This window comes from Hyperolius riggenbachi, chromosome 9, assembly GCF_040937935.1.
Source record: "Hyperolius riggenbachi isolate aHypRig1 chromosome 9, aHypRig1.pri, whole genome shotgun sequence".
Lineage (NCBI taxonomy): Eukaryota > Metazoa > Chordata > Amphibia > Anura > Hyperoliidae > Hyperolius > Hyperolius riggenbachi.
The window spans coordinates 34,113,460-34,125,861 of record NC_090654.1 but is presented as its reverse complement, the minus strand read 5'-3'; the positions used below and the strand labels follow the sequence as shown (position 1 = coordinate 34,125,861).

General features: G+C 47.6%; 1 protein-coding gene across 7 annotated transcripts in view; it reads left to right on the top strand.

The window, feature by feature from the left end:
• Positions 1–5,942, top strand: part of DENND4B (DENN domain containing 4B) — an 86,679-nt gene extending 80,737 nt beyond the window's left edge. For all 7 annotated transcript variants that reach the window (XM_068252435.1, XM_068252442.1, XM_068252437.1 and 4 more), the window contains 3 exons: positions 1,296–1,464; positions 3,531–3,595; positions 5,495–5,942. In XM_068252435.1, the coding sequence (XP_068108536.1) occupies positions 1,296–1,464; positions 3,531–3,595; positions 5,495–5,640 (380 nt within the window). In that variant the 3' untranslated portion in view covers positions 5,641–5,942. The remainder of the gene's footprint in view (positions 1–1,295; positions 1,465–3,530; positions 3,596–5,494) is intronic.
• Positions 5,943–12,402: the final 6,460 nt, after the last annotated feature.

Here is a 12,402-nt window from a genome sequence, read left to right as displayed (position 1 = left end):
ATGCACACGTATTTTTTAAATTTTATTTATTTATATAGCACTGACATCTGCCGCAGCGCTGTACAGAGTATATATAGTCATGTCACTAACTGTTCTTTTAAAGAGGCTCACAATCTAGTCCCTACCATAGTCCTATGTCTATATATGTATTGTGTAGTGTATGTATCATAGTATAGGGCCAATTTTAGGGGGAAGCCAATTAACTTATCTGTATGTTTTTGGGATGTGGGAGGACACCGGAGTGCCCAGAGGAAACCCATGCAGACACCGGGAGAACATACAAACTCCTTGCAGATGTTGACCTGGCTGGGATTCGAACCGGGGACCCAGTGCTGGAAGGCGGGAGAGATTACCACTACGCCACCGTGCTGCTATTTTAAAATGTTTTTCACAATAGTAAGGCAAGTCAGAAGCCGGAAAAAAAACCCAGATTCACACCTATAGAGAGGGATGGCTCTGGGTCCTACAGAGCATTCCTGTACCTCTCACGGTCCCCACGTTCCAGAGACATCGCCCCTTTTCAATCTGCTGCCACGTGCTGCCGAAGACGGGCGACTCCGCACTGCACATGCACGCCCGTGTGTGCTCACGCATGTGCAATACAGAGCTGCCCGTCGCCCTTCCAAAAGCATCGCGTGGCGGCACATAGCAGTTTTCAACCCAGCGGCCGAATACTGGTAACGTGTGGTGATGGTCCAAGAAGGGACCATGAGTGGAAGGGGAGGGCTCTATAGGACCCAGAGCCATCCCTCTCCCTAGGTGAGTATCTTTTTTTTTTTCTTCAGGCTTGCTTTAAAGAGAACCTGTAAGGAAAAAAAGTGCTCCAATGGGATATTTACCTCGGGAGAGGGAAGCTTCTGGATCCTAATGAGGCTTCCCCCGTCCTCCTGTGTAGCCCTGATCCAGCACTGGCGCCCCCGAAAATCTGCCGATGCGCACTGGCATGGTAGCGCCTACAACATGTGGAGATATTTACCATCTGCTGCCGATCCAGGGAGTCAGGGCTGGGTCGATGCTGCGCAGGAGAAAGGGGAACGCCTCATTAGGATCCAGAGGCGTCCCCCTCCTGAGGTAAGTACCCCCCAGGGGAACTTTTCTTTATTACAGGTTCTCTTTAAAGGAAATTAAATCAAGCTTTATAAGAAATTTGTGTCTTCCTTTACATTCACTGAAAGATCTCACAGTGCCATATTTTATTCCGTTTGGTTTACTGTTTGTATTTGCCAGAATGTTGTATAATACTCTGATATCACTTTCTAATGACGATAATACTAATCCCCCTGTTACCTCCGCAGGTAACCTCCCCACCCACCTGCATGGCTGGCGCTGCCACTCCCACCCCTTCACCTTGGAGTTCCTGGAAAAGGTCCTTAATTTCATTGGTCTCTTTGAGGTTCACAAAGCCATCTCTTTAATACTGACCATCCTGCAAGATCAGAACTCCCCTCCACAGGTCCTGCAGAGGTACAGCCAACGCTTCATTGTTCAACGCCCTTCATGTGCCTTCCGTGCCTGATTTCCCCTGCTAGCAGCTCAGTTGTTCCTGAAAACATGCAGATTATGAAATGGCCTCTATGAACTACAGTTCCCAGCGCTACAGTTCTCTTCCCTGCCCTATTTACTGCCCTGTTTGGGACTGGCGCCCCAGTGACTTTTTTTATTCTCTCACTTCCTGATCACTGTGATTGGCTCACAGTGATCAGGAGGTCAGGTGCCAATGAAAACCGCTCCTGACCAATAGAAAGAAGCTGCCGAGTTTACTACCTCTTGGAGCAGCGATCGGCTCAGGATCGTGGTAAGCCGCAAGTTAGAATCTACACCGCATCGGAGTTAGAGAGCCACAGGTGTGGCGTAGATTCTACTTATCAGGGATCCGAACCAGTTAAAGAGGCACTGTAGTGACATAGTGTGTGTAGTGAAATATTCAGGATACCCATTTTTAATTATTCTGGTTTCAGCAAAGGAAAAACTTACAGAGAAAGAGTGTGAGAGAGTGTGTGTGAGAGAGAGAGTGTGTGTGCGTGTGTGTACGTGTGTGTGTGTGTGTGTGTGTGTGTGTGTGTGTGTGTATATGGTGTGTGTGTACGTGTGTGTGTGTGTGCGTGCGTGTGTGTAGAGTGTGAGTGACAGTGTGTGTGTGTGTGTGTGTATGTGTATGGTGTGTGCGTGTGTGTATGGTGTGTGTGTGTGTGTGTGTGCGCGTGCGTGTGTGTGCGTGTGTGTGTGTGTGTGTGTGTGTACGTGCAGCAAAGGAAAAACGTACAGAGAAAGAGTGAGAGTGTGTGTGTGTGTACGTGTGTGTGTGTGTGTGTACGTGTGTCTGTGTGTGTGTGTACGTGTGTGTGTGTGTGTACGTGTGTGTGTGTGTGTGTACGTGGGTGTACGTGTGTGTACGTGTGTGTGTGTACGTGCAGCAAAGGAAAAACTTACAGAGAAAGAGTGAGAGAGAATGTGTGTGTGTGTGTGTGTGTGTGTACACGTGTGTGTGTGTGTGTACGTGTGTGTGTGTACGTGTGTGTGTGTGCGTGCGTGTGTGTGTGTACGTGTGTGTGTGTGTGTACATGTGTACGTGTGTGTGTGTGTACGTGTGCGTGTGTACGTGTGTGTGTGTACGTGTGCGTGTGTACGTGTGTGTGTGTGTACGTGTGTGTGTGTGTGTGCGTGCGTGTGTGTGTACGTGTGTGTGTGTACGTGTGTGTGTGTGTGTACATGTGTGCGTGTGCGTGTGTACGTGTGTGTGTGTGTACGTACGTGTGTGTGTGTGTACGTACGTGTGTGTGTGTGCGTACGTGTGTGTGTGTGCGTACGTGTGTGTGCGTACGTGTGTGTGTTTACGTGTGTGTGTATGTACGTGTGTGTGTGTGTGTTTACGTGTGTGTGTTTACGTGTGTGTGTATATGTGTGTGTATGTGTGTACGTGTGTGTATGTGTGTACGTGTGTGTACGTGTGTACGTGTGTGTGTGTGTACGTGTGTGTGTACATGTGTGTGTGTGTGTGTGTGTGTACACGGTATATCTGTATGTAACCCGGCCCTCCCAGTGATGGTTTGCTTAGACTGTTTAGTCATGAAGAATTTTCCTCCCAGAGCATTCTGGGAGACCAGGTGTTGTTTCTACTGACTTCAGAACACATGGTAAACAAACATTCTGCTCTGATGCACCTGCCAGCAGTAAAGATGTCGCCACCTGTGATAAATGTAAGGATGTAAATAAGAGAGATGAAAGATTTTATAATTGACAAACAGGGCATGTATACTGAGCCTTGCCTGGGTTACAGATTACTTCTGAGAGGCTCCATGTCACTGCAGTAGAGGGCGGGGCATTAGTAAATCACCATCCTTTGACCTGGAAGTAGTAGCTCTGCGCATGCTCAGTCTGTCAGTTCTGAATGCTGTGCGGTCTCCATCCTTGCGCGTGCTCCCGTCTTATACTATGCCGCACGGTTCATTGATCTGATTTCTGGATATAGTGAACCTGGATGCTTGGATGTGTTTGAGGTCATGCTCTGCTTTTATTCTCTTTCCCTACAGGGGGATCTACAGAGAGATGCTACTTCTGACAATGGCTGCTCTAGGGAAGGAACACATGGACATCGGTAAGCGAGACCCCACTTCCTGTGTCTTAAGTATAACTCATGCACTGGGGTATATGCTAGCAGGAAAGGGGTGGAAGGCTGTGTTCACATTATAAATCACCAGCGCTACGGCAAGCACTGAGCGATTTATTGAGATTTTTTAATCGCTAAAGCGCATTTCTAAGCGCTTTTGCGGAGCAGTTTTTTTTACTTCCTGACGTTAGTCAGGAAGTGAACTCTTTGACCCAGAAGAGAATAAATACAATTTATTTATTCTTAAAAGCACTCTGGAAATCGCTATTCAAAGCGCTTTTTCAAGCGCTTAGCGATTTCCCTATACCTTCCATCAGGGCCGCCTTCAGGACATCACAGGGGGGACTGCTGTATGGGGCCCTGTGAACAGTGCCACACATGGGCTGCCCATTAATGAGATGAGAGGTGCCAGGAGGCTCATCAGTTACCCTAATCAGTTAGTGATAAAAGCAAACCTGAGACGAATGGGAGAAAAGGATTTTTACTTACCTGGGGCTCTTTCCAGCCCCCTGTTGTCCGTCAGCTTCCTCCAATCCATTGTGCTCCTGTGAAGTCCACACAATCCAGCTGGGTTGCTGGGCACGGCACATTGCACTGTTCCGGGTCATGTGCCTCCTCCATCGTGTTCTCATAGCTGGGAGTGATCTGGGCAAGTGCAGTTACAGTCTTAACAAACTGATCATATGCAAACACTCCACCCAGCAATGGAGGCATGTGAAAAGTGGCCTTCAAAGATTGTGATTTGCTGTGAGGGGGGCCAAGTAGGTGTGCCCACTATGGGGCCAAAAAATTTCTAATGGCGACCCTGCCTTCCATTGAGGCAAGGTGCTCAGAAAATGGTAAAGACAGCGCTTTTGTAAGCGGATCCTAATCGAACTGCATACAGTACATGTGAATGCTCTCCTAGGGAATCATTGCACAAGTGCTTTTAGGCCAGCGCTTAATAAAACCCGCAAACGCTCATAATGTGAACAAGCCCTTAGTGTAGATAACAACTTTCGTAATGCCCAAAATTACTCAGTAGGTACCAAGGCCGGATTTATAATTTTAGAGCCCCCAGGCAAACTTTCTTGTTGCTCTCCTGCCATGTGTAGAAGTGTCCCCCATTCCATGTCCAGCACCCTCATCCATATATACAGGTAGTGCCCGGTTAACGAACGAGATAGGAACTGTAGGTTCGTTCTTAACCTGAATCTGTTCTTAAGTTGGAATATTGTGCCATCTCTGTCCCCTGTACCTCCTCTGTGGATCCAGTGTCCCCCTCTGTGTCACCTCTGCCCCCTGTAACTGCTTATACAAGTTTAAAAGCCTTTTTTTCTTTGATTTTTTTTTTTTTGAATCGATTTTCTCAAAAACTACAAGTCCAATTTGAAAAAAAAATCTTTGACTTGTTCCCATAGAAACACAGAATCCATGCCGTTCGTATCAGCGAGTCGTTCGTAAGTCGGGGACTACCTGTAATGTCAATGAACAGCAGTCCCTCTCCTTCATGTACAGCTCTTTTGGGGAGCAGCACACCTCTTCCATGTGTTGTTCCCCGATTGCAGCTTCCTCCTCAATATGCAGCAACCCTATTCCATTTTCAGCTGCAGCTGCCCAAGACCCGGGCCTCTGTGGCCTTCCCAGGAATCCGGCTCCAGTAGGTACTGCCACAGCCACAATTTACTCTGTAGTCTATGGTGGCGCCATGTACTCTGAATGACCCGTGTGCCATAATAACTTCCTCGTCCACATTGCAGAAAGACTGCTTTAGGACTTATATTATGCTACGAGTTCACTTTAGTCACATATGTATATCTTTGTAATAAAATGCAACATTACTGATATTTTTATATTGTTTTAAAGCCACAATATCCTCGTCACTGCCTTCTTTTCTCCATCCAACAGCCGCATTCGACAGCAAATACAAGACCGCATGCAAAAAGCTGGGCAGCTCGATGGGGAAAGAAGAATTGCGCAAGAGGAGGGCCCTTCTGCCCAGCGCCAAGGCTCTGGAATGCCGCAAGACCTTTGGCATGACACTGGAATGCTAGGCTCAGCTGCTTCGAAAGTGCAATATATCCGAGAGGGGGGTCTACGTTCTCTTCAGAAACTGGATCGGCAAGTCAAGAAATCAGAGCGGAGACCCCCCCTTAGCCTGTTTTACACAGGTGACAAATAAAAAGGGAAGAGCAGACGGCACTATTATGTTCCTTCAGAATAAAAGTCAGCATAGATGGGAGAGCTGGCTGGCACTCGGGAATAGCTGTGAGTAACTGGCATAAACGTCATGCAACCAGTACAACTATGTGCTCAAGACAAAAAAGCAAAGAATTGCAATAATGGGAGGAGCAGAAAAAATGTCTGGCACTATAGTTTAATATTCAGCATATAAAAAGACGTGTGGTAAAAAACATCATTGTAGATACATTGCAAGTGGAACACTCAATGCAACAAACACATGTGCTGTGGATGACGTCTAAGCTGTACCTGGGTGTGTGGGAGGTAGCCGGTGTGGGCGCCAGGAGGTGCACGGTCCTTACGACCGTTTCGCGAGGCGGCTGCCAAGCTTCTTCTGAGGTGTGTGCACTACAGGTGTGAGACAGCAGCGGAACTAAATATGCGTCCATGTCAGGGCGCACTTCCGTAACGCTGAAGGGGCCCCACCCTCCTCCTTCTAATTGGTCCAGATCCCCTACTCTAGTAGAAAGGGTGGGAGGCAGCCAGCTGGTGGAGAGAGGCCGCACGCGCACGCCATGATGACGCTGCGGGCAACGGCCAATCGGCAAACAGCTCGCATGCATAGCCCCCCACCTGTCTTTTGGTCCAGATATGCCTCCTGCCCCTTTGCTGCATTTTTTATTGAGGCTAATAAGCCCTATGGTGTAAGAATACCTTCCACCTTGTAGTTTCCAGCGTTTTGGCCGTTTAGCTTTTTCTAGGCTACAGCCGCCAGCTGTACTACTTGTTGCCCTATTACATGGGCCGGTTGCACTGCCCTCTGTTTACACGGGGGGCGGCGCAGCTTGCCGTGACCGGCGGCGTCTTGTTTCCAGGCAACCGCAGCTACTAGGCGTGGCTATGCATGCGAGCTGTTTGCCGATTGGCCGTTGCCCGCAGCGTCATCATGGCGTGCGCGTGCGGCCTCTCTCCACCAGCTGGCTGCCTCCCACCCTTTCTACTAGAGTAGGGGATCTGGACCAATTAGAAGGAGGAGGGTGGGGCCCCTTCAGCGTTACGGAAGTGCGCCCTGACATGGACGCATATTTAGTTCCGCTGCTGTCTCACACCTGTAGTGCACACACCTCAGAAGAAGCTTGGCAGCCGCCTCGCGAAACGGTCGTAAGGACCGTGCACCTCCTGGCGCCCACACCGGCTACCTCCCACACACCCAGGTACAGCTTAGACGTCATCCACAGCACATGTGTTTGTTGCATTGAGTGTTCCACTTGCAATGTATCTACAATGATGTTTTTTACCACACGTCTTTTTATATGCTGAATATTAAACTATAGTGCCAGACATTTTTTCTGCTCCTCCCATTATTAGAATAAAAGTCAGGGCACTTCTCCTCATATTGGCTCATCTTCCCCCTCCGCCCATTCCCAGGCTGGAGGAAAAACACCAGACGTTCCCTCTAAGACGCCACCGCCGGTCCCCCACGCTGAGAAGAACTGCAGAAGCGAGCGCTGAACCCGTTCCAAAGCCATTGGCAGTTGCTGGGGAACCTGGCACCAATCTGATGAGCTTCTTTCCTTTCGCGATCACGTTTATGATGCTGCACTGAGACTGCGAAGGACCCACGATTTCACATTACGTTGACTTCTGCCATTAACCCCCCTCCCCCCCAATGCTTGTTGTCCCTGGGCAGTGAAGGGTTAATCACGGATGCCAAAGGCTATATGTATAGATAAATATATATTTTTATTTTCCTTTTGAATACGAGGCTTTGGACTTACCCGTAATGTGAATCTCTTAACCGTTTATTTAAAATGGAACCCTCTCCAATATTTTTTCTTTTTTTTTGTAGATAGAGTGGGTTAGAGCTGGAACAATTTCTCTGATTTTTACTGTTCTCTGTGTTCTGTAAGGGAGATTATTGCGTGCATAAAATAGAGGTGCAAGGAAAAATGGGTGAAACCGATATAAGTGTAAGTGCCCGTTTCCACTATAGCTTTCTAATTTTCAAAAACGGAAAATTTCAGTTAGGCCCAGTGCACACTAAAACCGCTAGCAGATCCTCAAAACACTAGAGGTTTTTGGAGCAGATTTCAGAGCGATTCTAGGCAGACATTTTCTAAACATACCTAGCATTTTTGGGAGCATTTTTGTGTAGCAGATTACAAATATTGTTACAGTAAAAGCTGTTACTGAACAGCTTCTGTAACAAAAACGCCTGGAAAACCGCTCTGATGTAACGTTTTTCAGAGCGGTTTGCGCTTTTCCTATACTTTACATTGAGGCAGAAACGCTTCTGCAAACCGCGAAAGTGCTGCAGGAGCTACGTTTGCGGTTTGCTAAAAACCTCAAACCGCTGGTGTGCACCAGTCCATTGAGATACATTAGCCAAGCGTTTTCACAGGCGGAAGCGGTTTGGAAAACGCTACAAAAACCGCCCTGTGTGCACCAGGCCTTAGATGGGCCCGGTGACCACTATTCATCAGGCCTGTAATTCCACCTCCCTTTTATCTGTAAGATGGACTTCTTCCCCATAGTCTTCCGTAACTCTTTTGGCCACCCCTACCTGCTTGCTGCGGCCCGCCTTAAGTTTGGCAGCCACCAATTAGGTCACAGCTGCTGAGCTAGGGCAGACCGCGGCAAGCAGGTGGGGTGGCCACAGAGTTTCAGAAGACTTTAGGGAAAAAAAACACCACGGCAGCTTTGCCGGGGGCGGAGTTTCTGTCAATTAATTACGGGCCGGCTGGTTAGTGATTAACCCTACTTATCCTTACAGCAATAATACAAAGCCTTACATTGCTGCCTCTCTACTTTACACTGGAAGAAGTCTTTAACTGATTAAATTAAACCGGCTGTTACTTTCTGGATGACCATCAAACATCTACCAGAAAACACCCCACTGTTAGAGCATTTATTAGGCTTCAGACATGAAAAATAGGATCTAAAAGCCACACCACAAAAACCAATACCTTATAGAAAACCCCACCAACCCTAAAAACAAAATCCACAAGTTCTTACAATTTATGCATTTGCACCTAAAATAGGGTACCATAGTCAAAGTAAAGGGGTCCTCCTAGAAACAGTCGCTACTCAGTCAGTAATGCTTGTAGATGGTGATGTCCACCGGCTGCAAAGGCACACAACCAATCCGTTATAGAAACCTGTTGACAGTAACTTGATTTAAGACCATGTCGGCAGCATAATAGTCTCACCACTCTGGAGGGGGGGAAGTACAGGAGGAGTCCCTGGGTATATCCAATTGCTGCATAGATAGGAGAGCACTTTCAGTCACCTTGCCTATATACAGCATAGTCTGGACTGTTTTTTTTTGTTTTGTTTTATTGTGGGGGGGTTAGCCTTAAAATTCTCACCTAGCCTCTAGCAACGTCCTGCAGCTCCTAGCGGCTCCATGCACGGCAACCGGCAAGAACATGTATCCAGCATCAGGAGATCCCCGCCGGTGCCAGATACTAGGGACTTTGTTGTATTAGGCGTTTTTGGATACGGTGGTACCAATTCAGACATATATATTTTGTAACCCTTCAACACACTACTTGGGGGGATTTATTGCTCTCAGATGTGAATGGTGACATCACAGGAAGTGGAACAAACTCCACTTTCTGAGGTCACAGACAGGAGTAAAAATCAGAGCAATGTTGTAACTCTTCCCCACTCTGCATACTAATGTATACAAACATTTTGTTCTTCATACCCTAGTGAAGAGGACAGAGGTGCGACACAACCAAATATTATGCAGTATTAGGAGGAGCTTTGAAAGGAGATCACATGATGTTTATTGCTTCTGCTAGTTACTGGTCGTGACATTTCCCGGACCGGAGGGAGGTAAGCTGACATGGAGGATCCATGGCTGTAGGCCACAACAGCAGATGTATTCCCGATGTACATCAGTGTTCAGTTTTCCGTATTCTAGAAGACAAGAGTCCCTGTAACTGCCGCTCGTAAACTGGCTTAAAAACGAAGATTACCCCAAAAGACTTTCTTCTTGTTTAAGCCTAGTATTAGTCTTCCAAAGATGCTAGCTGCCATGTTTAGCTCCGCAAGTCACCACTTCAACGATCAACTGCCAAAGCTGCTTTATCTGTGCCCACTTCGGTGTGAAATAATTCAGACTGCCATGTTGTATTTCAGGCCCTGTACTCTCCATGCTTAAAGGGTGTTTTCTAGTATGGACTGATGCAGGCTGGCTGGACCTCCCATTGGCTGTCTCTGAGTGTTTAGCTCCACCCCTCTTGAGATGGCTTGGTTTGAAGATAGCTACAGGAGATGTGGAGCCGGAAGCTACAGTAAGGAAATCTTCCCGTTGGGCTCTCTAAAAGGTATAGGAACCATCTGGGTGGTTTAACCTGCCAACATCAACCCATATCTGGAGTAGCAAAATTTTGTGTGGACTGATCCTTAAAGTACACCTGTCTTGTAAAAATATGGAGGCTGCCATCAATCACTTCCTGTAAAATGCTAGTTCTGTAGCTGTAGTGCTGATGTTTTTCATAATTACAGACCTGGAAATCTAATATGTAGATCACGTGTTTTGATTGTTGTCTGGGACTCTTGATCTGCATTCATTTTTCAGTTGAGTGGATACCAGTGCATGCCTCTCCATAGTAAAGTACAGCATATGTAGCATCTTTCCTCCCTACTCTTTCCATATTACAGTACATGGAGCCCCTCCCCCCGCCCCCAGTCTAGTACCTGGTCCTCCCAGGGCTGGTTCTAGACCAGGCATGGGCAAACTTGGCCCTCCAGCTGTTAAGGAACTACAAGTCCCACAATGCATTGCAGGAGGCTGACAGCCACAGTCCTGACTCATAAAGGCAAATGCATTGTGGGACTTGTAGTTCTGTAACAGCTGGAGGGCCGAGTTTGCCCATGCCTGTTCTAGACTTTCTTCTGCCTGAAACCATCCCCAGAGATGCTGAGATAAATACACACCCAATCATATATACTTCATATCATATATACCCCCAATGTAAATCCCATCAATGGCAAGAGATCACCATGGCCAGTCAGAGGGGAAGCTTTGGCACATGACTGGCCAATCACAGCCGCTGCTGCTACTTTTGCTAACCGGTGCTGATGGTTTTGCAGGCGGGACAAGGGCATTGTCATTGGGCCAATCACTGCATTCAATCAATAGCAGTGACCGCCTATTAGGTATCACTGCTACTGATCGAGTGCAGTGATTGGCCTGCAAGACCATCGTCACCAGTTAGCAAAAGCAGTAGCGGGTGGCCTATGATTGGCCGCTCTGGTGTCAGCATCCCCACCTGATTGGTCGCGTGCCACAGCTTTCCCTCTGACTGTCCATGGTGATCTCTTGCTCCTTTTTCCTGATTTGACCATAAAGGACGTAGGTGAAAAAGTGATGTTAAAATTATTCTGATCATTTCCTTGCTTGCTACTGCCTTAAAGGGCATTTTATTGATAATGTGTGAAAATATCCGCTAGGATAAAAAGTGAATTGAATAAGGGATGGTATGTCTACAGCAGGGGTCTCAAACTCGCGGCCCGCGGGCCATTTGCGGCCCTCGGTACAATATTTTGTGGCCCGCGCCGGCAAAAGCAAAAGAGACACGGAAGCAAACTATTTTACCTTATAGTTTGCTTCAGTGCTCCCAAGTAATCCGCTGCATCCCGCCGCTAAACGAGGGCTGCAGAGCCCCCAAATCCCCCGGACAAATATCCACGACTGCGCTGAGGGGCAGAGCTACAGTCGTGGATGTTTTGACGTCAATTGCCGCCTCTCCCTGCCCCTCTCTGTGAAGGAAGAGTGAGAGGGGTGGGCAGAGGCGGCGATCCGTAGCGATTGACGTCAGGAGGGGCAGAGCTGAAGCTGAAAGCTCTGCCCCTTCCAGGAAATGCCGGTGGATTGCCCCCAGGGCGATTTGGGGGCTCTGCAGGCCTCATTTTGCGGCGGGGCCACGGCGGATTACTTGTAATGGAAGCACTAAAGCGAACTATAAGGTAGGACACTACATGTTCAGAAGAAATCATTAAAACTGTTAATAATGACATTTGAGGACTTTTTTTGTGAAATCTCTTATGCGGCCCAGCCTCATCCTGACTTTGCCTCCTGCGGCCCCCAGGTAAATTAAGTTTGAGACCCCTGGTCTACATGGAATCCTGCGTAGGCTACACGATTGCCAGCGCTCTACATTATCCAGTTGTTGTCTATTCAAACCTTTCACTGACTGCATTATAGCCAGGAGGTCATCATTAGCCAGGGAACCAGTATTTTCATAAGGATGGCAGCCTCCATATTTCAACACCGATGGGCTGATTTTATTATTTTTTTACCTTTTGGGGTGTTGCTTTGTGCCCCACTGAGCTGCCTGTGGAATAAGGTTTTACTGTATGTTGTCAGTATTAAAAAAATATATATGTATATTTTATTTATTTAATATATGTGGGATGTTGTCCTGGGAGGATACTATGGTGTTACAGTGAAGACCCCATTGTGTGCGCTTTGCAGTATTTGTGGGGGGGGAGGGGCATTGCTAGCTGTGGACACCCCCACCAGTTCTTTTTCCTCCATACTGACAGCAGTAGATCAGCGCAGAGACGCAGTGTACTACTTACCTGGTTTACAGACAACTGTGTAAGGCGGTGGACAGGCCGAG